A 27,424-nucleotide genomic window follows, 5' to 3' on the forward strand; every position below is an offset into this window, starting at 1 on the left:
ATCTGCAGTGGTACCTGAAGGATGCTCGTGATGCTCGGCTGGGTGGCTGAGCTGAGCCAGGCTGGTTAGGCAAGACTCGAGATTTTTTTATTCCAGGTGGTACAGAGAAATCCTCAGGTTTATGTGTTGATGGCAGAGATGTGGTTTCTAAACGTCATGGTAGTTTGGAAGGTTTCATCCTCCTGACTTGTGGAGATGCTGGGAAAAGGTCAGGGAAACCCCAAACGGTGGCCAGCCGTTGGTGTCAGGAGAGGCAGAGCACAAGCCAGCCTCTTCCTCCAATTTCAATACTAAATCAATTATAGCGGTTTTTGGGAAGCAGATGAAGATGCTGAAGTTGCTCTTCTAACTTCCCTGCAATGGAAAATGTCCTTGAAAGTGTAAAATCCCAGCAGGACACGGTGTGGTACCCGGGCCTGGGCTGGAGGGAGTGGAGCTCTTCTGTGATGCTTGTTATTTTGGTTTGGATGTATGATACTTCCCTGTTTTCACTTTTAAAGATCAGAAGGCTGGAAACAAGGGCTGGAAAAAACAGTGGTTTTGTTTGTTGAAAAATCACAGTTGACATGAACAAAAAACCCCCAGTCTTTTCCTTTTTTTTTTTAAATTGTCTTAATATTTATAGGCTGGGAAGTATATCCAAAGATCATGTGCCACTGAAAAGGATATATCATTTCTCTTACTTCAATGTGCTTTGTTGGGCTTTATTATAAATATAGTCATAAAATTAAAACCCTGAAATTTTAAAAGGGGGGGAGGGGGGCAATATCTGGAGGGTTTTTTCTGCTTCTATTTTCTTGTTGCCAAATAAAATACAATTAAGGCAACATTTTATATGCCAGCCAGCATAGCTAACATTGGTTTTCTGACAGCACTTCTTTCTGTCAGCCAATGAAAATAAATGATGCAGGATTACCAGCGAGCATCCAGGCTCCGTGGCTGGAGGGGGATTCGGAGCAGCAGGCATTTGAGTATGAAACAGAGGGATTTTAGTCTTGCTGTAAGTGGAAATCTCCGGGGATGCTACCCACAGAGCTCTCTGCTGCCGCCTGGAGCGATGCTTTGCCTTTGCTGCTCTCCCAGTTCCCACCAGTGCTTCCCAGTCTAACCCAGTCCTTGGCACAGCCCCTATCTGAGGGTGGCAAATTAACTTAGGACACCCCCGCCAGCACTTCTGGGGGTGGCTGGGCAGACCAGTGTGGGTCCAGTCCCCTGTGGGGCTCTCTCCCGTGCCGGGGGCTGCTGGCGGCTCAGCTGCTGACTGCACCAAAATCCCCGTGGTAATTGGATGAGGGCAGCGGTTTCCATGAGGATATTAAATCAGAGCCCCAGCCCCGATCCGGGGTGACACGCTTGGGAATATAGTGACATGGTAGATCACATTGGGTGGGTGTGCGTGGGTATTTCTCCTGCTTTAAAGTCAAAGGTATCACAACAACGTCTTATTTGTCACAGAGTATATTGGACCATCTCTTATTGATGGGAGGGAGAGGAGGGCGGGGGGAGGCTGTTGCTGTGGAGAGCCAGCACCCGGCAGAGGGGCTGAATGCTCACAACTCATCACAGGGATGGGCTCTCGGTGGGGCTTTGAAAAAAAAAGTGGGCTCAGAAAGCGCTCGTGAGAGGCTCTCAGGGTGCTTTCTGAGCCCGCTTTTCCAAAGCCCCCTAAGAAACCATCACTGTGATGAGTTGCGAGTGGTCAGCACCTCTCAGGGGAGAGCCCAGGGAGTGACTGCAACCACCGAGCCACGGTGGCAGTGACAATGCAGGTGCCCAAGTGTTACAAAGGTCCTGGGGGCTTTGTGGGCAGGAGTTCAATGCCACCATGCTGAGCTCGCTCCTGTCTCCCTGTGGGACCACTACAGGGGGTCACTTAGCAGATGAGGGGGCTCCAGCACCCTCCCAGTTATTGGTTTAGCCAGGTCTCTGGTTGCAGCGACCATCTGGTGGCATCTGCTGCTGCTCAGCTGTCACCCACCCTCTTGGTGAAGGGGATGCTCAGGTGACCTTGTGGATGGGGTACCCAGGGGACATGTCCAGGGACCCAGCACAGGGTTAGGGGCAGCATGCTAGGCACATCCCATGGCTCCTGCCACAGTGGGGACAGATGGACAGATGCACTGGCAAAAGCACCTTCTCCCCACCCACAGCAGGGAGGCAGGGGAGGACAGACAGACAGATGTGCCTCCTTAGCCATGGAGGTGGCCTCAGGTGATGCTAACAAGCCCATTAAAGGGGTTTATCAAGGGAGGCTGTGGGCTGGCAGGAAGGCTGTTGGCTTTGTCTGAGATGCTGCTTTTGGGCTGGGAGAGCCTAAGCTCCTGCTTGTTAGTTAGAAAGGCTTCAAGGAGGTTTGTACTGGTTGGCCTCGCTTGTGGGCAGCCGTAATTTGATGAGCAATTAGGGACTCTGCAGCTTTTTAGTGGGTATCATTAAGCTACTTGATGAGCTCAGGTGGGGAAAGGGCTTTTTTGGCTGTGCTTGGAACTGGCTGGTCCTACGCTGACCTGGCTCTTCCTCCTATTGTGGCACTTGATGTCCTCAGCCCTGATGGGATGGGTGAGGTATGTGTCCTGGTGACAGTGATAGCCTGGCTGCCACCCTGTCCTTGGGCTGGGTCACATCTGGTGTACTTCAGCTCATCTTTGAGATGATGAGCTGGTGGTGGTCATGCATGAGCAAAGCTGGGATGTCCCTATTTTCACTGTCTGCCAGGTACTGAGAAAATTTGGGGATGGTTAGTTCTGAAAAGGTGATTTCCGGGCTATTTGTTGGTCAGGGAAGAGGATGGTGATGGCTGTCCTGGCAATTGCTTTGGGAGTATCTTGGCCTCAGAGAGCTTGTTTCCCAGTTATGGGATTTTTCTGCTTGTCCAGGTGCTGATGGTGAAGCCTTCTTGCTCAGTGGATGTTTTCACACGGGGGAATGTCCCTGTTCCCATCCTCATCTTGCCCCCCACTAAGGCCCTCATGGGCTAGGGCAAGGCAGGGAGCAAAATCTGCTGGATTTTCTCTGCCCTCCCTCATCTCCTGTCTGCCTTGGCAAAACTTCACTCAGCTGAGCAGCATCCTGCCCCGTCGTGGTCTGGCTGGCATAGCTACTGCCGTATTTACAGCAGTGTTAATTAAATACTTTCTGCAATCAGTGCCACGCGTGACCCAATTCCCTGAGCCGGGGTTGGGCTGTAATGTGCCATCACTGAGCGAGAACATGACTGCTGCTGTCCTGGGGAATTTCTAATAGAGATTTACTCATCCCAGGCCTCCCATTTCTCTGTTTCATGACATTTTGCAAAGTTCAGGTTTACAAAATAAGCCAGCACACAGAAGAGATGCTCCAGGCGTTATTTACACCGCACGTGCCATTTCCCACTCGACGGGGTCTTCACCCTGTGGTGAGCAGAACTGAAGTGGGAGCTGCCAACTCCTGGGCTGCTCCCCTTCACCCAAGGGGCTGCTCCCTCAGGTGAGGAGCACCGCATCACCCTCAGTGCTGGAGATGTCTGCTTCTCACACGCCTCTGCGTGCCGGGAGAGCGTCAGAGCGCTGTGGCTGTGCTGACTGAAATGCTCCTGGCATTGTGTGGCTGAACCTGCCTCTAATCCCTGCTCCAGCCCTGGGGTGAGGGATGGGGTGGGAGCAGGGACAGCCACTGCCTCAGAGGGGCCAGGCAGGGCAGGATGGTAGGGCTGCTGCGGTTTCAAGGGGGTAATTTGGGATGCTCAGCTGCTCTGCTTTTAAAAATAAGCCTGGGCTAAAAGCTGGTGGGGAACGTGGGTGCAGAGGCAGCAGGCTGCTTGTAGAATCCTGTTGGCATGCAACAGCCTCCCAGGGTCTTGGCTACAGGCAGAAAAGCCCCTTTTGGCAAATCACTGGTGGCAGGAGCTGCAAGCTCTGGGAGGGCAAGGCAGCATGTGTGCCAAAACCCAGGGAGCAGGACGGAGGGGTCTGTCCTGGTGGGATGCAGCTGGCTCCAGAGACTTGCCCCTCCTGGCATGGAGATGCACTGGCACAAAGTGGTACCTGGTGCCTTTCTGACCTGCTCCCGCTTAACCCATGCCCAGCTCCTGTGGGCTTTGGCAGTAGGACTGGGGCAAACTGCCAAGCTGGGTGACCAGACCTCCTTCTCCTCTTCCTCAGGATGGAGCTGGCTGAGGGAAGGCTTGTCTTACCCAGCACTACAGCAGGGGCAGCTCACCCCTTCTAGGGAAGGTTTCACTAGAAACCAAGCGTGTGCCCATCTCACTGTACCAGCCTACCGTGCAGCTGGAGTCAGGGGTAAAGCACTGGGTACCACTCCAGCCCCACAGGATGGGGGCACCCTCAACCTCATGAGCAGTGGAGGCAGGTAAGCAGGTGGTGACACCCAGCCCCATGCCTAGGCACCCTGTTGAAAGCTGGCGGTGTTGCCGGCTTTGAGCCACGCTGTGGGAGACAGGCGGTGGGCTCTGGCACACCTCGCTCCCCCCCAGTGCCTGCCTTGTCAGCTCTGATCAGGAGGAGGATCAGTCGGCCCTGGCTTTCTCTCTAGATTTAATTAACAGGCCTTTCATCTCTACCCTGAAGGAATCTGCTATCTTCTGTCTTCTTAATTAACGTTCATTAAGCGAATCAGAAGAACCTTTTTTCCTCACCACCTCCATGGCTCTTAACCCTTGCAGGTTATGCCAGGGCAGGAGAAGGCTCCTAAGCTGTGACAGCAGGTGGGGGTGTCATCACAGCCTTGGTCACCACATCTCTACATGCTTGGACCACAGTCCTGGGGCAGTGGGAGAAGTCTCTCCAGGTGCAGAGGGCTTCAGCTGAGGTTGGGCCCCATTATACCAGTGGGGCTGGGGGAAAATCCCAGCTCTGATCCTCTTATGGACACCCTTCTTCAAGCTCGTCCATGCCCCTGGGAGACAGGGGTTTCCTGTAACCAGCTTTAGTTCTTCATCCTGTTCAGGAGTGAAGCGCATCCATGGTAAGGTAACGTGTCTGTGCACAAAGGGTTCACTGCGAGAAGCCACTGTGCAAACCTGGTAGGCATCACAGTGCAGGAAAGATGCGGTGGGCTTTTCCCTTGCCCTTGCTGGACACTCACAGGGGACAGGGTTGGACCAAAGCCACTGGCTGACCTTACTCCTCCTCAGGCCATATCAGGGTGGCTGCCAGTCACAGGACTGGAGGGGTCTGTGCAGGGATGGGCTCTCCCACCTCCCCACTTTGCCCTCAGAGATGACACAAGGAGGCATGACTGGAAGGAATTGCTGAGCTGGGTTTTTCTAGCTGGCCTTCAGTCTGGGCCACCACCAGCAGCCAGGCCCAGAGCAGTGCCAGACCACGAGCTGGGGCTGGATCCTGCCCAAAGCACCCAGCCCATGCACAGCAAGTGTAGGGCATCTCCTTGGGCAGTCAAGGGTTTGTGCCCAGTGCCTGGCAAGGGGCTCAGCCAGCCTGGGGCACAGCTGGACCAGTCTGGGGATGTGCAGCTCCCACACCAGCTGCAGCATCCCCGCTGCTGTGCACAGTGGTGTCACTGCTGATTCCCATCAAGCTCTGGCCCCGTGGGCCATCCCCTCACGCTGAGTGGGCTGTGCTGCAGGAGGAGGTGGGGGTCAGGATACTCATCAGCTTTGCTCAAATCCACTGTGTACCCCACGAGCAGCCATCAAGCCCTGGTTGCGTGGTCTCATCGCTCTTTAATGTGGACCCCTCTGCAGGAAGGGATGGGCCAGGTAGGGAAATCAGCTCCTGGGTGTGTGTAAGGTCCCAAGGAGGAGGTGGCAAACCCATGACGAGAGCGCCTCTCCTGCTCAGAGCTTGCAGCCTCAGTAGCAAGGGGAAAGCAAAACACCTGGAAAACGTCATCCCTGCAGGATGCAAATCCCTTGAAACTGGTGGCAGGGATATGTGGGGCAATTATTTAGCTGAAAGCCCTTCTCTTTCTCCCCAGAGGCTGACTGGGTTTGCCACCAGCCACCCGCTTCCAGGCAGCTGACGCACAGCTCCTCGGTGCTGGGAAATTCACCCTTCCCAGTGGAGCTGGCTCCGGCTGTCAGAGCCTGGGTCAATATATGGTAATGGGGCTTTGAAACGGTGCTGCTGCGGGAGTCGCTGCCGAAGACTCTGATTCACAGCTTCCCTCCAGTGCTTTCTCCCTGCAGTGTGAATGGAGAAGGAGAATAAAATAAATAAGAGTAGAAGGGAAGGGGAGGAAGGGAGCTTAATTATAAATGAGGGCTAAGTTTCCAGGGCTCCTGCGAGCCAGGGCAGGGGGCAGAGGCAGCATTCCCCTGTGCACCCCAATTTTGCAAACATACCCCCTGCAAGTGGGGGTCAGGGTCTGCCCATGGCATTGTGCCAGCCTACCTCTCTTCCCCTTTGCTGTCACCCTCCTGTCCCTGTGGGTCAAATCCGGAGGGTGCCACAGTCCCAAGAGGGATCCTCTCTGGCACGAACTGCAATTAGCATTACCTGAGAAGCTGCTAATGAGGTCTGGTGACAATCTGGTTTTGCTGCCCCAAGGAGTTGCCTCCACGGGCATGTGCCCTCATGCTGGGCCAGGGGACTGGGCTGCCCCACGGCAGCAGGCGGGGATGGGACCCCCACTCGTGGGTGTTGGTGTGGAGGCTTTGGGTGTGTGTCACAGACCCATGACCCAGCTAGGCTGATGTGAGTGGGGGAGCAGTGGGGTATCCATAAATCAGTGTGGGGGGAGAAGAGCGTGCTGGCTCTGCTCCAAAGCCTTTCTCCCACCCCCTCATGATTTTGGGGCTATGAGAAAAGCGGTGGCCCCCACCAGTTTAAGGAAAAACTCAGGTGGGGCATGTATCACCACAAGCTCATCCCTAGGGCTGAGAAATGGAGGAGCTCAGCTCCCTTCGTGCAGCCAGAGGTGCAGACTCCCCCATCCCAGAAGCAACAGGGCCAGGGTGCATCCCACTGGAGGGGTCCCATCCTGCCCAGCCCCACGGCCTGGGGACCAGGGTGGCCTGGGGGAAGCCCAAACTCCACAACCCGGGCTCACAGACAAAGCTTTCGACATTCCCAGCAGCTTCCACAAGATGGACCTCGGAGCGAGAGGAGGTGCCGGGCAGGGGGACCCGTCCCATCCCGTCCCATCCCATCCCATCCCGTCCCGCCTGCTCCCGCCATGCCATCCCGAGGAGGCTCAGAGTCCGGCCAGGCAAGCCCCAGCATGGCACGGCCTCCCGAGCTCTGCTTGCTGGTCCTGCTGGGGCTGGGGCTGGGGGCAGAGGGCTCGCCCGCCTGCCAGGACCCCCAGGGCCAGCCTCGCCGCTGCATGCCCGTCTTCGAGAACGCTGCCTTTGGCCGGGCTGCCCAGGCCACCAACACGTGCGGTTCACCCCCTGAGGATTACTGCCTGCAGATGGGTGCCCGCCACGCCAGCGCCCTGTGCCACCGCTGCGATGCCACTGACCCCCGGCTCCACCACAACGCCTCCTTCCTCACCGACTTCCACAGCCAGGAGGAGAGCACCTGGTGGCAGAGCCAGTCCATGGCCTTCGGCATCCAGCACCCCAACTCTGTCAACATCACCCTCCACCTGGGTAAGGAGCTGCTGTGGTGCCAGTGGGGGAAACTGCATGGAGAGCTGGGTGCAGGGCCTGGGGGGGTGGGTGCTCTGCACCCTGTAGCTCTTGGTGCCGGTTTTGCATTAGAGAGGACCCTCTCCAGGGCTTTTAGGGGGTGCAAGGAAGGAGGTGCCCTTTGTGAAGTGCTGTGGGTAGATCACTGAAAGGACCCGGGCAAGGTCTGCCCTGTCCATCAGCCAAACCCTGGTTCTTTGTGGGGTGAGGATGCCAGCAGCCGTGCCTGCCTGTGCTGCTTCCCAGCCTGCCGTGCCCGCGGTGTCTGCCCTCCTGAAGCTGGTTTTTTGACAATTATGCAAGTCTGCAGAGCAGGAGGCAGGCGGGTCCCTACCCCTGGCCACCCACCAGCGGAGATGTGCCTGCTGGGGGTGAGCACTGTGGGTGACAAGCCTGTGCCATCTCGCCCTGTGCGCTGCTGAGGATGCCCAGTATGCCCCAGGAGCGCAGAGCTCTGCGCACACTGTCCAGCCCCAGCAAGTTTCCCCAGCTGGGATCCGATCCTCTGTTTTAAATACTGTGCAAGCTGCCTGCTTGGAGGCTACTTAAACCCACGGGCATGCCTGGCATTTTAAAAAGATTTTTTTTTTTAACATTTTCCTGCCATCTAAACTATCCTGGCTATTGGCCAGCACTGTAAAATCTTCATTCCCTGCAGTCTCCTACCACCTGCATGCTGAAGGGATAGTGGAGGGGCTGTGGTCAGAGCCAGTCACGGGACAGTCAGTGTGGCACAGCGCGGTGCTGGTGGGACCCGGCGGCTGGGGTCAGGGTGATGGTGGAGGGCCTGTGCCTGCCCCGGCAGTGATGCGGGAGCTGCCTGGCTGGGCAGAGGTCGTCGCTTTCCCAGCCCCCCATGAGCGGGCGGACATCTGGTCCTTGTCCTCGGGCCATGGCTGAGCTCCCCACCAGGCATGAGAAGCGATGCCAGAGGAGTGTACCATCCCCACTCCCTGCTCCTGCTCCTGCCAGCCCCGCTTGAGGGGATCTGCCAGCCTCTTGCCCATCTAACGCAGGCTGTCAGATTGCCCCAGCTCCGGTTGTGTTTGACCCGGGGCACAGGCAACCCAAATGCAACCTGCATGGCTGGGCAAGACACGGTCGTGGCACCAGTGCCAGCTCAGCACAGGGACACGTGCGGGCGCCAGCACACCGACCGATGCAGCAGCCCCTTGTTCCAGCCCGAGCTGCCCAAACCGCGGGGCTTGCTTCCCATTCTCAGGCTTTCCTCTGGCTCTTCCTTGGCTCCTCTGCACGCCCTCTCGGACCCTGCACTTGGCTTTCCAGTTGTCCAGTCCCTGTGACCGCCCTGCTGTGTCTGTCTCCCATTAACACATCCAAAGCCACAAAGTTGCACTGAGCTCATCTTCAGCCTCGGTCCCTACACCCTTTCCTGAGCCAGAGCATCCCTTTTTCCTGCATGGCTTGTATATCTTACCATGCTAAAAAGTGCCATTTTGGTGCCTGGCTCACTGCTGTCTGACCTTTCCCATAGCCACAGGGACCCATTCTTGTCCCAGCTGCAGACCTTTATTGCTACCTTAATGCTTTCACTTGGGTTAGGGAGGAAAAGCAGAACCAGCCCCTGGGGATGCGACCCAGGACGAGTCCTTGCTCATGAGCTCCACTGAGTAACTGAGTTTTTTAACCCACATAGCGTGTCCCTGCCAGCCTGCTCGTCTGGCTCAGTCCTGAGTCAGATGTCTTGTAGGTTCTCCAGTGTGGTTACCTGGGGAGCTTATTAAATAAGATAATGAATGAGTTGGACAAGACCTGTGTTTACCTGCATGCTGTTGATTGGAGTTAATTAGATTATCCTCCTTTAAATCTCTCTTCTCTGCTTTAAATCTCTCTTCTCTGCGAGGTTTCAGCCACGCTGTTACAGTGCATTGGACTCAGAGCAGATCAATAATACTGAGCGCCCGTGGCTGTTGCGTTTACCCTGTCAGACGTCAGGGAGGAACCCAAAATACCCACAGGCTTGCAAAGGCAACAGGCACCGGGGGTCCCTGGGTAGCTCTCTGCATGCCAATGGCTTGTTTCAGAGTGTCTTGATATGATGGTATCTGCATTTGTGACTGATTTTCCTGTGGGATGCGAGCCTGTGGTGGGCTTCCAGAGCTAAGGCTGAGGGCACTGGAGGTAGCTGGGGACACATAGGTGACACAGCTGTCCTGCATGCTCCTCTCCTCTCAGGCCTGGGGCCCCTGGCACGGTAGGAGCTGCAGTTTGGGCTCTGCGAGAGGCAGGTGAGCACTTTGGAGGACAGCACAGCTGGGAAGGCATCCAGGGGTCCCGGTGCTGTCACCCTTAGCTGCCTGTGCACCCTCCCAGCATCCCTGCCCTGCAGCACGCCTGGCGTTGGGACATGTCACACCTTCCCAAGCAGCAAAGGGGGGACAATCAGCCTGGGCTAATTTCTGGGGTGTTTTTTGGTTTTGTTTTGTTTTGTTTTTCTTTTCCTTTTCTAAGCAGAATTTGGCTGATTAAAATGCCTGTCTGAGAAAAGCACGCGCTCCCTCGGGATGATTCCCCAGCGCAGCAAGTCTCCTCCATCCCAGCTGGAGGCACTGAAATTGAGCTGCCCCAGCCCAGCCGCCCCCTCCCCTCGTGTGGGGCTGCTTGGGGCAGGGGCTGTTTATTGACACAGCGCTGAGCTCCCTTCCTCTCCCAGAGGAAACTGCTCCGGGAGGTGATGGCCCCGACCTCACTGTTTTAGCAGACATCCCCCGCGGGACTGTGCTGTCTGGGAACTGGCGCCCACCGCATGTCCCCCCCAGTGCGGGGTGTAAGGCAGGGGCACCCCCACTGTTGCCAGTCTGGAAGGGTCCCAAAGGGAGGTGAATTTGGGGAGAGGCACAGGGGAGCATGGCAGTGGTGGAACAGCCCAGTTGCAGTCCCTTCTTGGTCCTTGTCACCTCCCGGTGGGCTGCGAGTGGGTCTGACCCCCCCCGGGCGCTCAGTCGGGTGCTCCCTGTGTCCCTGATGGGAGGCAGCTGCTTTTCCCAGCTCTGGTAGCCGGGCTGCCTTGGCTCCCCCGCAGCAAAGTCGCAGCACATATGCGACAGTATTCATATGGGCCCAATTAAAGGCTTGTTTTCCTAGTCCCGGAATAACCCCTCTAACATTCCCAACTCATTATCTTTTCAAATAAAGCCAAAACCTTGCAGCTAATTGTTTTGCGCTGTCAGGAGTGGTGCTGCTATGGAGCAATCCAGTCTTTGAGCTGGTCCTTCATCTCTGGCAATTAAGCGGTTCTGATGTTCACTTTGGTGTTTTCTTTTCCCCTTTTTGCTAATTCTTTCAAGCGCTTCCAGAGCTGCGCTGGCTGCCCTGGGGATTGGTGGCTTCTCTTTGCCTTCATCCCAGCAAAGACAGCAACGATGCCAGGTCCCGGCACGCAGCTCCCTGCAAAGGGACTGGCCTTGAACCTTTCCACCTCCCCATCCCTGTGGCACTGCTGCCCCAGAGATGCTGCTCAGCGCCATGGGCCTGACTCTTCCTTCTGGCTGCTGGTTAGAGCCTGGCTTTGCAGCTACAACCCGCCCGGTGCATCCATTCAATGGGTGGGCGGCTGCACTGGGGCAAGACTTGGAGCTGGATGAAGTTTGGGCTGCAGCGAGGAGGAGCTGGTTAAGGGGAGCTGGATAGTGAATTCTCCTCTTTTAGCTGTGGCCAGGAGAGGAAAACAGTGCCCACGGTGGGAGCAGGGGGATGCAGGCAGCTGTGCAGGATGGGGTACTGGGATATTTTCAGTCCTGGCACAGGCTGTGGTGCCTGTTGGGTGATGGGAGAGGGTGACAGCGTGGTGGGTCTGTCCCCAGGCAAAGCCTATGAGATCACCTACGTGCGGCTGAAGTTTCACACCAGCCGCCCCGAGAGCTTCGCCATCTACAAGCGCAGCCACGCCAAGGGGCCCTGGGTACCCTTCCAGTACTACAGTGCATCTTGCGAGAAGACCTACGGGAAGCGGCAGCGGCAGTACCTGCGGCCAGGGGAGGACGAGCAGGTGGCCTTCTGCACCGACGAATTCAGTGACATCTCCCCGCTCAGCGGGGGCAACGTAGCCTTCTCCACCCTCGAGGGACGGCCCAGCGCCTATAATTTTGATGGAAGCCCGGCACTGCAGGTGCTGCTGGGGCAAGAGGGGGGTGGGGTGCATGGTGCCCCAGGACCAAGTGCATTAATGCAGCCTCTCAGGGTAAAAGCACCTGTGATGCCCTGCATCCCTGTAAGAAAGGGTGCAGGATGCATCTTCGTTGGGGTGGGGAGTTGGGGACCCAGACCCCTCACCAAGGTGCCTTCCTCACGTCCCCTGCAGGAGTGGGTGACTGTCACCGACCTGCTCGTCTCCTTGAACCGGCTCAACACATTTGGAGATGACATCTTCAAGGACCCCAAGGTGCTGCAGTCATACTACTATGCCATCTCTGACTTCTCTGTCGGTGGCAGGTGAGAGGCAGCCAGGCCGGGGTGAGGGCAGGAGTGGGGCGACCTTCCCAGGGCTGTGGGGCTGGGGCAGCTGATCCCCACCTCAGCCTTGTTTGAATTGCTTTTTTGGGACAAACTGCTCCGATGGGGCTTCCTCCATGTGTAAAATTCCTCCATGTGTAAAAGGAGCTGGCAGTGCAGAGATGGATGATGAAACCTGGAACTCTTTGCCCCCTCCCAGCCCATGGCTTTTAATGGCATGGGGGCTTGTGTTGCCCCTCCTGTGGCCCTGCTTGGTCCCTGGGCACAGCAAAAGAGAGGTCCTGGGGTGCTGGTAGAGAGATGCCCTAAGGCTGCTGGAGGAGGTTGGAATTGGTACAGACATGGTCTGAGGAGCCGGAGCAGCTGCCAGTGGGATGAGGGAGATGATGTGGGACGGAGATGCCGTGGCACCCACTTGGTGCTGCCCATGGGCTGTGCTGCCCATGCCCTTCCCTGGCTGGGAGGAGTGGGAAATCTCTCCAGCCTGGTGTGAGCTGCCTGCCCTGGGGCAGCCCCTGTCACTGTCTTCTCACCCCCGGCCCCAGCAGCCGGAGCTAGTTAGCATCTTGCACAGGCCACCCTCAGTCTGTGGCCTCCCAGCTGGCTGGGCTGGGATTGCCTCGGGGACATGACGGGCAGCCTCAACACCAGCACAGCCAGAGCTGCTTTCTGCCCTGCTCCTCACCCCATGGCCACCCCCGGCTGGCCAGCTCAGCAGCAGGGCCGCATGCCGCACAGCCTGAGCGCCATCCACTGCTGGCTGCTGCCCGTGCCAGTGCTCAGAGCGGCTTGTCTGTGCGCTGGGGTCTTGCTGCAGGTGCAAATGCAATGGCCACGCCAGCGAGTGCGCGCCGGACGAGGCTGGGCAGCTGGTCTGCGTGTGCCAGCACAACACGGCCGGCACCGACTGCGAGAGCTGCCAGCCCTTCTACCAGGACCGGCCCTGGGCTCGCGGCACGGCCGAGGCTGCCAACGAGTGTCTCCGTGAGTATCCCCTGGGCTGGCTCGGTGGTCACCGTGTGTGGCCAGCCCTGAGGGGCTGCGCTGGTGCTGCATCGGCTAGTCTGGCAGCTCCTGCCCTTACTGCATGGGAAGAAAGCGCCTGCTGCATTTTGTAAGGCTGCTCTGTGCAGGGAGGGAGGATTTGCAACCCAGAGTCCCCCTTCACAGCATCACCCTGAGGATTCCTCGACATTTCCTTATCCCATGAGTGCAGCTGTCTGCATGGTGCCGCCCCACCTCTGCTTCCAATCCAGAGGCATTGCCAAAAGCTTGCCCCACTGAGCCGAGCAGCCCCTCTGGCTCCTCCAGCCCCACAGGAGGTTGCCTTAACCCCTGGGTGAGCCCTGTGCCCCGCAGGTGCCAACCTCCTGTCTCCACCCCCCAGCCTGCAACTGCAGCGGCCGCTCGGACGAGTGCTTCTATGACCGAGAGCTGTACCGCCGCAGCGGGCACGGGGGCCACTGCCGCAACTGCCGTGATAACACGGCCGGGCCCCACTGCGAGCGCTGCCGGCAGAACCACTACCGCTGGGAGCCCCAGGCAGCCTGCCAGCCCTGCCACTGCCACCCCGCAGGTGCGTGGGGCTGTGCCAAGCTGGGCTCAGGCTGCAAGCCCCCTGCCCTAGCTGGGAGTTGGCTGGGAGGGGTGGGTTTGGTGGGCTGTGCCTCTCCTGGGGTCTCCCCATCTCTCCCTGCCCCGTGTCTCTCCCCAGCTGGGGTTGAGCCTCAGGGCTGGCCGGGGTCTCCGCAGGCTCCCTGCAGCCCCAGTGTGATAGCTCAGGGACCTGTCTCTGCAAAGCCAATGTGACGGGCTGGAAGTGTGAACGCTGCAAGAATGGCTACCACAGCCTCAGCGAAGGCGGCTGCAGGTGAGGAGGAGCGCAGCCCTGGGCAGGAGCAGCAGGACAGGACCAGGGCTCACCTCCTGCCTTCATCTCGCCCCATCCAGACCCTGCACCTGCGACCCAGCAGGCAGTGTGGGCACCTGCGACCCCAACACAGGGCATTGCACCTGCAAAGAGAGGGTGGAGGGGCACTTGTGCAACAGGTAAGCACTGTGGCCCCAGGATGGGGACCGCTGCCCCTTTCTAGGCTGGGATCAGTGCCACAGCTCGGTGGTTGGTGCAGGGCAGGCATCTTCACCTCCGTGGGGCACTGCTGCTCCCCCAGCCCCTACGCACAAGCCCTCACAGGGGCTTTGTGGTGGGAACCCTGCAGGGTCACTCCCTGCAGAGGTGCTGGCTGGCTGGCAAGGCAATGGGGCTGCATCCCTCTGCACCACTGGCACGGGCTCACTCAGAGCCGCCACCAGTGTCCCTCCCCAGGATGCTGCTGTGGTCCCCTGCTGCTCTGCCTGCCCCATGCCACCTGCTCTTGTTTCCTCCCCATGCCCAGATGCCAGCCAGGCTGGTTTAACCTGCAGCCCCACAACCCCGTTGGCTGCACCAGCTGCTTCTGCTATGGCCACTCCACCGTCTGCACGGCAGCAGATGGCTACGAGGTGACTCACGTCCACTCTGACTTCAGCCAAGGTACCGGCCCCCCAGCCCCAGGCAAAACAGAGGGCACAGCTACACCAACTCCAGCCAAAAAACTCCAGCAGTTTCGGAAGGCTGGGGCTGAGCATCCCCCTTTGGGGCTAACTGGTGGTGACGGCTGGAGGTGGTTTTCTCTGGCTTACTGCTCTTTTGCTGTTAAACCTCTGCTTTTGCCCCCAGCTCCATGGGCACAGGCTGTCCCTGGCTCCCCATGGCATCCCTCCATGCCAACCTGCTCCAGGGGCTGTGCACGGCTCAGGGTGGGCTGCGGGGCCAGGCACAGCCATCCCACTACACCAGGTGCTGCAGGAGCACTAAAAATCAATTCAGAAAGATAAAAACTAGAAGGACGGAGCTTGGTGGGAACTTTCCCCCTTATTCCCTCTTTTCCACATCCTTGGCTGGGATGTGGCAGGGCAGGCAGAGGAATGGGATGGGGTGCTCTTGCCCAGCTGCAGAGCTGTGCGTGGCTGAGGTGGATGCATGCGGGATGCTCGGGGAAACCCTGCCATCTGCCGCACAGCTCGACGCGTGCAGCGGCCACCCCGTGGCCCCCACCGCAGCCCCCGCTCACTGGGACCCCTGCCTGCGCCCTGCAAGGTACAGGCACCCATCTCAGGCAGCCTGGCTCTGTGCTTCGCCTGTGTCCCGATGGGGTGTGCGCGCCAGCGAGCACACGGGTGCCAGCACACCAGGCGCAGATTTATCCCGCTTGCCTTTAAACCATGCCGCCAGTTGCTGTACTGCTGTAATGTCTTCCATGGCCTTGAACCAGAGCCAGGCTTTAAACCGAGTCTTTTTTCCACTCTTCATGCAGCCAGTTTGGGGCTGCTCCTTTAGGGACAGGTTTGGCAGAGCCCTGGGCTGGGTTGCAAGAGGCTCAGCATGGCCGGGCAGTGCAGGGAGGACGCAGCCACCTGCCCTCCTCAAGCCCTGCTCCCCAAAGCGCTCCTGAATCCACAGCTGAACCGGATCAGCTGGACATTCCCTGTGCTGGGTGAAAGGGTCCAAATTCAGGATGATTTGATAATCAAGCACAGCCCACCCAAGAGCCAGGGAGGGATTTCCTGGTGTTTGTCCTGTAGGCACCGGGGGCTGGAAGAAATAACTAACCAGGGGGGGTCGGGGAACCCACAACAACTTTAGCTGGTTTCCAAAGGAAACCAACTTAATGCAATGACTCCCCATTTCTCCCTGGCCTTCCTGCGCTCTCCAGCCCACAGTAACATTGGAACCACAGCAGAGGGGCAAAAGTTTAAAGATAATAATTTCCTCCAAATCTAAGAAAATAAACAGATGGGGGGGGATGGCTAGGGCCACTCTCCAGCGCATGAGAGCACAGAGCCCAAGCGGAGCAGGATGTTACAAAGCACTGGCCCCTTACAAGACCCTGGAGAGTTGGGAAGAGGGACAGAGCCCCGAAAGCAGCACCTTGCTGGTGCTGGGCTGGGGGGGACTCGCTGCTCCTTTTGCCCATGCACTGCTGCTCTGTGCCGTCATGCAGGGCTGGAGGGCTGGGCTGCTGCGGCTCCAGGCAATGCAGACTGGCCTCTGCGCTGGGCTGATGGGGACATCGTCATCGACTGGGATGGAGAGGAGCCAGTGGATTTTCTTGCACCAGGTATTGTGTATGCTGGGTCCTTGGGGTCCTGCTCTGCCGTGGGGACACCACGGTGCTCTCATGGGACATTCCACTGCTGTGCTGGTGTGTGAGGCGCTGGGCTCCGTCCCAGAGCTGAGTGTGTCAATAATACAAGGCAGTGTGGGGGATTGGAGAGGTGGATCAGGACCCTGGGAGGGCAGGTTGGAGCTGGCCCTGCTCTAGGAGGGTGACCGTGGCTCCTGGTGATGCTGGTGGGAGCAGGACTGCACTGGCAGCCCTGGCAAGAGTTGGTATCTCCATGTCCTACAGACTTTGCTCCTCTCTTCCCTCACAGAGAAGTTTCTGCAGAACCAGCATCTCAGTTACGGGCAGCTCCTGTCCCTGCTGCTGGGAGTGGAGGGGAATGGGATGGGGACAGAAACTGGGGTGCCCCTGCTCCAGGTCCAGCTGGTGCTGGAGGGTGAGGGGATGCAGATCACCATGTCCAGCAGCAAGAGCGAGCCCCAGCATGGGAAGCAGGCTGTCACCTTCAGGTACCCCTCATGGTGCTTTGGGGAGCCTCGGCTGGGTTTGGGACACAGCACGTCTGATCTTGTCTGGGCTGCCCCATGCTGTGGGGTTCAGCCCCACTCACTGCCCCGCCTGGGCATTCAACTGTGCCCCCATCACTGTGCCTGGCCCCGGTCTGGCGGCACATGGCTGTCAGGCTGGTCCTGTCCTTCCTCCCGCACTCTTTCTCTAACAGGTTGCATGAGGCAGAGGAGGATGTGGAGCCTTCACTGTCAGCCTTCAGCTTCCAGCGCCTGCTCTCCAACCTGACCACCCTTCGCCTCCATGTGAGCCGCAGCCCCATGCGAGGTGGGTGGCTCCATGCAAGTCCCCACAGGCACCAAGCTGGGATGGGGCTGGGGACACTGAAGCAGCATCAGGCTCTTGGGGACGAGAGGCATCGCAGGGGATGTGTTGGTGCAGGGGCTGGCTCCTCCCTGTGAACACTGCTGAGCTCTCCAGGAGGGATTCTGGGGTCTCCTGTGCCTGTCTGGAGCATTTCCAGGCAGGATGGGGAGAGCAGGGCTGCAGGACATGCCACCCATTCTCACGCTGCTCTCCCCTCTCGCAGGCAGGCTGTACCTGAGCGATGTCCAGCTCACCTCCGCTCGCCCTGGGCCGGGGGCACGGGCGGGCTGGGTGGAGGAGTGCACATGTCCTCTGGGCTATGCGGGGCAGTTCTGCCAGTCCTGCGCACCCGGCTTCAAGCGGGAGAACCCTTTTGGTGGCCCCTTTGTCAGCTGCGTGCCCTGCGCCTGCAACCAGCACGGGGACTGTCACCCCCTCACAGGTGCGCACCCCCACCCCCTCTGCTCGTCCCATCGCTACGTGCACAGGTGACAAATCCCTGTCTTTTCTTGTTTCTGAGGGATGCTGGAAACCATCTGTGAGGTTGCGCTAGCCAAAACTTGCAAGTTGAATTGCTTGGCTGGTTGTAGGGACGGGGTTCATAACTGCAAAGTCAGAGGTAATTACTGAAGTGCAGTAACAGGGGTAATTTGTAAGAGGGGCATCTTTCATGGTCCTTCATGGCCTTAAAGGAGAAGAAAGGAAGGGTGCTGGTCCCCAGAGGAGTGGGAGGTGGGGGTCAGGGCAGGAGGGAGGCAAAGGGTTTTGCCAAGACAACTCTCGCAGGCAGCATCACTGCCCAAGGAGCAGAGCAGGACTGGGCAGAGCCCTGGTGCCTGCAAACTGAGGGTGAACCTGAGCAGAGAAGCAAGTAAAAGAGCAGGAAAATACAGTGGTGCCAGGCTTGCGGGAAGACACCAGAGAAGCCAGCTCTCATGCTGCCAGCCCAAGCTCTGCTCTGCCTCTAGATCCAGCTCAGAGGTGCGTGACTGCAGCAGGGACTGTGGCTTGAAGGGAGGAAAAAATAGAAGCAAAGTCTTCAGGGAGGTGTGGCTGTGACTGGGGTGGTTTGCAGCGTGTTGGTTTTCCCCTCTCTTGCCAGGCAAAGCGTCTGGATGGCTTTGGTTGGGGAAGAGGGGTAGGATTGCAAACCACTGCCTTGGACCTTGGGGTGGCTGCATGAATCCAGCCCCAGCCTCGCTGCTTTCAGCCCTGGGGAAAGGGAGATCGGAGCCATGACCGGCTCATGAGATGATGCCTTCCTCCCCATCCACCCATGCAGAAAGCAGCAGCTCTGATTGGCACCGAAAAGAGCTTGGAAATAAGATGATGCATTTGGTACCCAGACAGAGCCCCTGGGGCTCCTCGCTGGCTGGCTCTCCTCAGTGAGGAGCGACAACAGTTTATGACCAGGATGGAAAGGGCTGGAAGAAGCACTGTGCTCAGCAAGTGCCCCTGCCCTGCCAGCGGAAACGTGGCAGCAGCTCTGCAAACTTGCCCCTCATCTTGCAGAGCCAGGGCTGGCGCCGCTGCCTGCACGATCCCCAGGGCCAGGCTTTTGATGTCTTGGCCCAGGCGCTGCCAGCCCAAGCCAGCCCACATGCTTCCTTTCGTTTATTTTTCCACCCCTTCCTGTCACCCGCTTTTCCTTTCTTTTCCATCGTCCGGCTCTGCCTGGATGTGAAGAAAATGGAAAAATACCCATTCCCTCCTGCACAACCTGCCTGGTATGACCCGACCCCACAAACCATGGAGAAAAATCCTCTCCCTGGCTTCTTCTCCCTCTCCAGTCAAGCAGAGCATCTGCCTGGAGATGGGGGGGTTCCTTGATCATCCTTCATCCTCCTCCTCCTCCCAATTTCAGAAGGCCGTGACTCACCGGCTCGGCTCGCCACTCACTCCTGGTGGGTGCTGGCTGGTTGCTTGTGTTTTCCATGACAGGCTGGGAACTACGCGCCTCATCACCGAGAAATGTGTTGTCGATTATCACAGGCGCCGACAGACTGGGTGCACATTGACGGGGCTGCATGCGTGAGCCAGCGCCGGCGCAGGGACCACGGGACTGCTGCTGTGGCCCTGGCATCCTCTCCAAAACTTTCTCCCTGGAGAAATGATGGGGCAGGGAGGGAAAATCTTCCAAGTCCTTGTTGGGGGCATGCAATCCCGGTGTGATCACTTGGCTGGAGCTGTGCAACCCTCTCAGCACCGGTGGCGTGCCACACTCAGCGCTGGGCTCTCCACCCCTCCCGCTGTCCCCACTGTGATTTGGGGCTGGTTTTTTGCAGACCCTCAGCTCTATTTTCCTCCTTGCAGGGCACTGCCGGTGTTTGCACAATACAGAAGGTCCCTCCTGTGAGCGCTGCAGCCCTGGCTTTTATGGCAACCCCTTCATGGGGCGTTTTGATGACTGCAAGCCATGCCCCTGCCCCGGTCACTCGCCCTGCAGCAAGGTGCCCAGCAGTGGGGAGGTGGTCTGCACCCACTGCCCCCCGGGGCAGAGAGGTGAGCCTGGGGGCAGGTGTGGGCAAGGGGGCCACCGGCAGCACTGGTGTTCTTGGACCCTCCCCACCTTTTTGCCTTCCCCAGGAAAACGCTGTGAGCTCTGCGACGACGGGTTTTTTGGGGACCCCCTAGGGCAGAGGGGCCCCGTGCATCCCTGTGTCCCCTGCCAGTGTCATGGGAACGTGGATCCCAATGCTGTGGGGAACTGTGACCCTGTATCTGGCCGGTGCCTGCGCTGCCTGTACAACACGACCGGTGACCACTGCGAGAGGTGTCTGCTGGGCTTCTATGGAGATGCACTGGCCCCCGACCCTGCCGGGAAGTGCGCACGTACGTATGGCCCCAGGGGCCCCGCTGCAGCCAAAATTCTCCCAGCAGTGGAGGCAGAGGGTGGAAGGAGGATGCCCAGAAGGTTTAGGGGCTGATGGATGGTTTGGGCTGGCCCTAAATGCTCAGGAATGTCCTTTGCCCCCTTCCTCCACTGCTGTCCTTGCCTGGAGATACTCCGGTCTGCAGGGTCTCAGCCTCCTGGAGCCCTGTTTGATGGGGAGGACGTGGGTCTACACGCTGCGGGGAGAGCAGCCCTGGTGCCTCATTCCTGCAGTCCCATCCGCCAGCCCCATGCTGGCATGTGAGCAGTGTTTTGTCTCCCATAGCTTGTGATTGCCACCCTGACGGCTCAGCCCTAGGGCTGGAGGGCTGCGATCCCAGCACAGGCCAGTGTCACTGCCTCCCTCATGTGACAGGCAGAGCCTGTGGGCTCTGCCAGCCCGGCTACTATGGCCTGCAGCCTGCTGTGGGGTGTAAGAGGTATGTGGGGCACATGTGGGGCTGCAAAGGGACAGCAGTGGCTCTGTGTCCCCAGCTCTGGTCTCTGCTCTTCGCACCCGTTGCTCACTCATCACCCTCTGCCTCTCGGTGCCAGCTGCCAGTGCCACCCCATGGGGTCACGGGACAGCGGGTGCCACACGCTGACGGGGCAGTGCACCTGCCAGCCGGGTGTCACGGGGAAGCAATGCGACCGATGCCACCACGGTTTCTTCGGCTTCTCTGCCAGGGGCTGCCGAGGTAACGGGGACAGGGACTGCGCCTTTGTCCCTAAACTCGGGTGGGCAGCCACGGCATGATGCCTTTCTGCTGCCGTTGCAGCCTGCAACTGCTCGCCACTGGGCTCCATCACCCCGCAGTGCCACGAGAACAGCACCTGCCTCTGCCACCCCGGCTTCGTGGGCTACAAGTGTGACCGGTGCCAGGCCAACTTCTTCCCTGACCCGCCGAGCTCCCGCTGCCAGCAGTGTCCTGCCTGCTACGGGCTGGTGAAGGACGAGGTACTGCCCATGCCCTGCCGAGGGAGGTGCAGCACCCCAGCCCCTGCTCTGCCTCACTGTCCCACCATGTCCCCCCACATCTTGCCCGCAGGCTGACCGGCTGAAGGCCAGGCTGCAGGAGATGGAGGAATGGCTGCAAAAACCAGGCTGCGACATCCGCCTGGGCCAGTCCCCCATGCTGGGAGATGCGCCCCGTGGAGATGGGCTGCCCAGCCCTCACCTCCTGCAAGGTACCAGGGACACCCCTTCACCATAGAGGGAGCCCCCCTCTGTGAGCTCTCTGCTCCCACAGGGTGCTGTGACATGCTGGTGGGTGCAAGGAGGTCCCAGGTCAGCACTGGGCTCAGGATGGGTGATGGGGTGACTGAGATGGGAGGGCAGCCGGGGGGGGCCATGCCTTTTCGTGTGGGACAGAGCACTGCAGGGATGCTTGCACCCATGAGGGTTTGGAGCAGCCGGTGATGGGCATTACCAGGGGCTGAACATCGGCACATGGGGTGCCCTTTGGGTGCCGCGTCCCTGGGTCCCTCCTGAGCACCCAGGAGGGACTGTCTTCCCCTTTCATCAGAAGGTGGAGGGGAGGGTCTCAGGCATGGGGCAGCCCCATAGGCAACTGGGGAGCCCCGAGCACTGCTGTGAGCAACAAGCAGCTGCTTGTGCTGCCCGCAGGTGCCTGGGCCACCCTCTTAGTGCAGATGGGGCAGCTGGCAGGGACACTGGGCACTGCGCGGGGCCGTCTCAGCAATGCCAGCCACACCACTGGCTGCTCCGGCCATGGACCCCCCAAGACCTGCATCCTGCTGTCAGAGATTGGGGACGTGCTGCAGTCAGCGCAGCAGGAGATGCTACACACTGCGGACACCCTGGCTGCCATGGTGCGGGCTCCCATCGGCCCCGGGCTCCTGGGGGGGCTGGTGGCTATCCTGGGGAGCAATGGGATGTGCAGGACTGGTGGGGTGTGATGTGACACACACTGGGTGAGTGGGGAAGCCTGGGATCCATGTGGGTATAGCCCACCTTGCAGCTGAGTCAAGAGGAGCTATTTCCCTTGCTCGCTCTTGTTTGCAAACATCCTCCTGCCCTTTGGGGGGTTCTTGTTTGTGCTTGGCTGGTGGAGTCCGGGGGTCCTGCTCCCCACCAGGGTCTCACTGCTGCTGTTTGCATTTCAAGGAGATTCCCCAGGAAATCCCTCAGCAGCCCACAAACTGGAGCCACTGGGCGCTGAAGGTGCGGGCGCTGGCCAAGAGGTACACCTGCAAGTCTGATCCCGGCATGCACGGGCAGAGGAGGCTGCCTGCCCAGCTGGGGGTGCGGGATGGCAGCTCCTTTCCCAAGAGACCAATCCTAATATCATCTCTCCGGGTGCTTTTGTCCCTGCAGCCATGAGGACACCGTGGCACAGGTGGAGGCGGTGGTCAGGAGAGCACTACGTGCCTCCAACGCCAGCTCCAAGCTCCTGCAGAGCCTGCTGGAGGGGAACGCGATGCCAGATGTGCAGCGTGAGCTGGAGGCCGGGTGAGGGGCTGGCAGCAAGGAGGGGCTGGCAGGGCACCACAGCCCCTTGCCTCTGGCCAGGTCCCTGTTACAGGACTCTATCACGGTGATTTGTCACCTGCCCAACAAGAATGTGCTGAGTCCTGTCAAACTCATTACACCACAGTGTTGCAAAGCAGAAAGCCAGGGTGCTCCATGCTGGGGGTGTTTCAGGGAAAGCCCCCAGTATTTCCCCCTACATCCATGTCTGGAGCCAGGACTCAGTATACTGTCACCTACACCCTTCAAGGGGCCGGAGGACCCCAGGTGACAGCAGAGTCCTGTCCACATAGGTACGAGGAAATCCAGAGGGTGCGGGAGGAGCTGGGTGCTGGCGTGGCAGAGGTGGCAGTGGAGGCCAGGAGAGCTTTTGCAGCTGTGCAGCAGGCAAATGCAGACATGGCCAAAAAACTTCCGCAGGTGGCTGCACTGAGGCAGGTGAGCAGTGTCCAAGCTAAGGCTCCTGCTTGTATCCCTGCCCCCTGCTTCACCCGTTAGGCAGCAGCACCTCCCGGGCTGGGAGATGCTCTCTTGGAGCCTTTGCCATCCCTGACCCCACAACAGGCACTGCCGGTGCAGGCTGGAGCCCTGGCACAGGACCTGGCAGCGCTGGAGCAGGCAGTGGAGGCACAGGAGCCATCAGCTCAGCAGGCCATTGAAGCATCCCGTGCCCTGGCAGCCAGATTGCGCCGGGAGCTGCAAAAGACCCATGGCTTTGAGCAGGTAATTGCAGCTCACTTGCACCAGGTGTCCCTGCAAAGTAAGTGATGGGGACACACTGTTCCAGCTGGAGCTGTGGGCATGCCAACTGCATCCCTTTCCTGCCTCCTACCCGGGGCACAGGGAGGGTAGGTGAGCCCCATCCCTGCTGCTCCACTGACCGGAGGGACCGTGCCTGCATCCAGGAGGTTGGGAGTGGATATTTTGGAAGGCATCTCCACATGGGTTTCCAGATCTCCTGGATCTCCCAAGGAGCTTGCCTGCCAAGCAGGAGAGAGCTGGGACCCACATTTCTCAGCTGGGTGCAGCTCTTCACTCCCTCCCCAGCCTCACTCTTCCTCTCCTCTCCCCAGCTGCGGCACCGGGCTGGTTCTGCCCACGGCATGGCCACCTCGGCCGTCTCACATGGAAAAGCTGTGCTCTCTGATGCGAAGTCCCTCCTGGCCAGCTTGGAAGGTAAAAGGCACCAGCCTGAGCATCTCCAGCCACAGCTTGGCTCTCACCACGCTGGCTCTGGGTGCCAAGGGAAGAAAGGGACAGTTCGGTGATGGCTGGGGTGTCCCCACAGGCATGAAGAAGGTGCTTGGGCATCGGAAGGGCCAGGCTGCCCTGAGCAGGAGGATGGCACTTGTGCGCAACAGGGCAATGATGGAGGCCCAGAGGAAGATTCAACAGGCAGAGAAGACACTGAGAAACTCCTTGTCCATCTCTACCACAGCCCAGAGGACAGCTGGGGAGGCTGAGCAAGTCTCTGGGGAGAGCACCAAGGTCTGAGGAGAGGGCTGTGGGGTGCAGGGAGCCTGCACCAGGCTGCAGGGCACAGCCAGGCTTGCAGCCATCACAGGCAGAGCCCAGCCTGTTGCACGCAGGGCTGCAGAGCTCCCAAATACAGCTTCTGCTGCCCATCCAGCACAGCACAGCCTTGTCTGCTTGCAGACCAGGGGGATGCACCCAACTAGGAGCCAGTCACAGTGCCTCTGCATGTCCCTGAGTGACTGTCCCCATCTCTGTCCCTTTGCAGAGGGCGCAGGCTATGCTGCAGGAGAGCAAGCAGGCCCGCAAGCATGCCAGCCAGCTCGCCACACGTGCCAATGAGACCCAGCAGGAGCTCTCCCGGCAGAAGCATATGGCTGAGAAGCTCAGGGGGGACCTGGAGGAAGCACATCAGGTGTGTTGGGTCTCCTCTAGAGCCTGGAAGGGGCTTTGCCCATAGCCCAAAGCATAGAGAAGAACCTGACTTTTGGGCTCCACCATACAGGGAATGCCTTGGGGATGTTCCTGGGATCCCCTCCCCTCTCCCATCCAGCCGAGGGTCAACAGTGTCCCTGATCTGGGTGTCTGTTTGTGTTGGAAGGTTCAAAAAGAAGTGAGTGAGATGGCAAAAAGTCTCCAGGAAGCCCGGGGCTCACTCATCTCGGACATCGAGACCCTGAACAACCTGTTAAGCAGCCTAGGTGAGACCTGGGTGGGAGTTGGGTGCAGGCTCTTGGGGAAGGACCAGGATGTCGGGACCCAGGGCTCTTCTGCTCACTGGTGCTGGGTCTCCTGCTTGCTGGCCATCTAGGCTGAGCTGGGTGCCCTTCGGCTGAGACTGCTCAGGGTCTTAGCAAAGCTTCTTGAGGGCTCATGTCTAGAGGAAAGCTCTTGTACAGAATGAACTGGGGCTTGCTGAATGCATGTGTTCATGCCCGGTGTGAGGACACTGATCTCCCTTGGCATCTCCAGGAGGAGCAGGGCTGGGCCAGGGGTTCAGTCGCTTTGGAGCTGAGGGGTGTTCTGGGCTGGGTTCGTTCCTTGTTGATGATTGGTTTTGCTCCAGCTCCTCTGCTTTGATCATCTGGGTACATCTCTGAGTGCTCCAGAACTCTTGTATCTGAGAAATTTTGCAAAGGGGTGGAAATCATTACCCATCTGTAAGAGAGAGATGTGCCCAGGCCCTGCCTGGAGCCACAGTCCTATTCTCTTATCCGTGATCACTGGGAAGCTGCAATGCCTCCATGCCCCACTGCACCCACTCCCTGTACTTTGCCTGGCACTGAAGGGCTGAGCCCCTGGAGCATGTCCAGAACCCCTCCTGCCTGGCTTTCAGCCTCTCATCCATGTTCTCTCCCCTTGCCCAGGCAACCTGGAGCAGGCCATGCAGGTGGAAGCGGTGCTGAGCGCCGGGCGGCTGCAGCTGGAGCGGCTGTGGTCGCGCCTGGCCACGCCGGGTGCCTTGGGCAGCCAGCTCAGCCTGCTGCAGCAGGCAGCAGCACAGCAGCAGGAGAAGATCCGGGCATTTGAGAGTGACTTGGCTGAGATCCGGGCCGACAAGCAGAACCTGGAGGACATTTTGCGGAGCCTCCCTGAGGGCTGCTCAAAGTGGCAGTGATAAGTCCCTGGCCGCTGCTCCATCACCTCTGTGCCTCCCTGCACATGGGACAGCAGAGCGAAGGACACCCTGCATTCACCAGCATCAATCCCCCTCATTGCTCTTCACGCTGCGTTCCACACAGTATCACACCCCAGGTCTGCATCTGCACCGATTCAGGCTCAGTGTCCCGAGCACTCTGCGGCATGACTTCAGCCACCAGCTCTGTCCTCATGGTGATGGGACAACCAGCTACAAGGGACCACCGATGTTTCTGTGCAGGATATGGAGCCGTCACAGGGTTGGTCTCTCACCATGGAGTGAATGAAGAACCATCACAGATTTCCTCCATGCTAGACACATCCCTCCATCCCTCCTTCCCCACCACAGCACAGCATGCCGGGGAGGGACAGCTTATCATGTAGCGTCCCAAAGCTGTGACACCCAGCAGTCCCTCCTGCCCCAGGAGATGAGAGGGGTTGTTGCACACATGCTGGAAGGTGGTCCTGCTGCACAGTGCCCTGCAGTGTGATGCTCATGTGCTGTGGTTACAGAGGTGCAGAGATGAATCCTGGTGAAGCCAGGCACAGAGCTGCTCACTGGAGGGCATGGAGCTTGCCTGCTTCCCAGGGGAAGGGAGTTTGTAGCAGAGAGGGCTAAATTTGGGGCCAAGCAAGAGCAAAGCTGTACCTTTAATCAGCTGCTGGCACGCAGGTGGGGGCACCCTCTGCCTGCTGCAGGGTAAGAGCCTGCTCCAGGGTAGCGCAAGGTTGCTCCTGCCCACAGCTCTGGCCTTTGTGTCCTGTCCCAGCTCTGCTTGGCTCACTGGATGTCACCAGGTCTGGCTATAAACCAGCCCAATTGCCAGCAGACCTAGGGGCTGGGTGGCATAGCACTGCAGCGGGCAGGGAGGTGGGAGAGCTGACACTTGCAGCTGCATCACCCACAGCCCCGCATCAGCACCCACACACCCTCCCCACTGGAGAGGAGCTGGCTGGTGGCACCAGGGCTGGACAGGGAGCAGCTGGACAGGGCCAGCTCCTGCCAGTGTCACTCCCAGTGGGTGGCAGAGGTCAGCGGCTGTATCGCCTTTAAAGGAAAGGCATGTGCATTCACCCCGCGCTCCCATACGGCTGGGCTGCTCCATGGGGCCATGCAGGCAGCAGAGCCACATCCTTGCTCAGGCCACCCTGTACTGGCTGTACGTGATGCCAGGTAGCGGTTGAAGTCATTCCCAGAAGACCAGGAACAAGTCCCCAGGCTGGTGCCCACTTCATTTTTTAACCTGTTTTATCTGTGGTGTTCTGCTCACGGTGCTGGAAGTCAGGTTTGCTGAAGTCTTTTGTAATGCTGTATGTAAAACTGCTGCCATAGACATCGGATTCCCCCAACGTTGCCTCTGGTGGGTCCAGGGGTCTGGAAGGGACACAGGATTTTCCTACTGTGAACAAACCCATCTCCCTCCTAATTCTGCACAAAAGCTGCCGAAGGAGTGGGGTTCCAGAGCTGCCGTGCTGCAGGAGGGTAATGGCAGGGGCTCCCCTCTCACTGCCCGAGGACACTTCAAAAGCAAAACCATGTAGCAGTGAAAGCACAGAGTGATTTGGCTGGGCCAAGAGGCAGGGAGCCACAGCCACTTAAAGTCTCCCTGGGAAGACAATTACATGTCTCCAATCAACACACAAATTTGCTGTTGTTCCAGAAATGTCAAGCCTCTGCCCTGTGCTTGCTGCTGAAGATGTGGTTCATCCTCCTCCCTGCTCTCCCTGGAGCTCTGTGTTTTTTTAGCTGGTGACACCTGCCTAGAGCTGTATCCATTAAAAATTCTTAATACAATACCTAGCTGCCCATCCGCCCGAGTGTGCGGCAGCAGGAGGGGCACACGCTG

At 58.9% G+C, this 27,424-nt stretch overlaps 1 protein-coding gene across 1 annotated transcript; it reads left to right on the plus strand.

The window, feature by feature from the left end:
• The first annotated feature begins 6,718 nt into the window (after window positions 1–6,718).
• LAMC3 (laminin subunit gamma 3) lies at window positions 6,719–26,927 on the plus strand. Its single transcript, XM_027809626.2, has 28 exons — window positions 6,719–7,552; window positions 11,416–11,720; window positions 11,913–12,043; window positions 12,882–13,048; window positions 13,452–13,640; window positions 13,817–13,934; window positions 14,015–14,113; window positions 14,461–14,597; window positions 16,108–16,224; window positions 16,541–16,739; window positions 16,952–17,064; window positions 17,327–17,545; window positions 19,417–19,605; window positions 19,690–19,935; window positions 20,262–20,415; window positions 20,531–20,673; window positions 20,755–20,933; window positions 21,025–21,163; window positions 21,603–21,808; window positions 22,104–22,180; window positions 22,314–22,448; window positions 22,760–22,904; window positions 23,031–23,189; window positions 23,540–23,642; window positions 23,755–23,954; window positions 24,208–24,354; window positions 24,541–24,640; window positions 25,307–26,927. The coding sequence occupies exons 1-28, from the start codon at window positions 6,808–6,810 to the stop codon at window positions 25,555–25,557; spliced, it is 5,112 nt and encodes a 1,703-aa protein (XP_027665427.2). The 5' UTR covers window positions 6,719–6,807; the 3' UTR covers window positions 25,558–26,927.
• Window positions 26,928–27,424: the final 497 nt, after the last annotated feature.

The sequence above is a fragment of the Falco cherrug genome, chromosome 9 (genome assembly GCF_023634085.1).
Source record: "Falco cherrug isolate bFalChe1 chromosome 9, bFalChe1.pri, whole genome shotgun sequence".
Lineage (NCBI taxonomy): Eukaryota > Metazoa > Chordata > Aves > Falconiformes > Falconidae > Falco > Falco cherrug.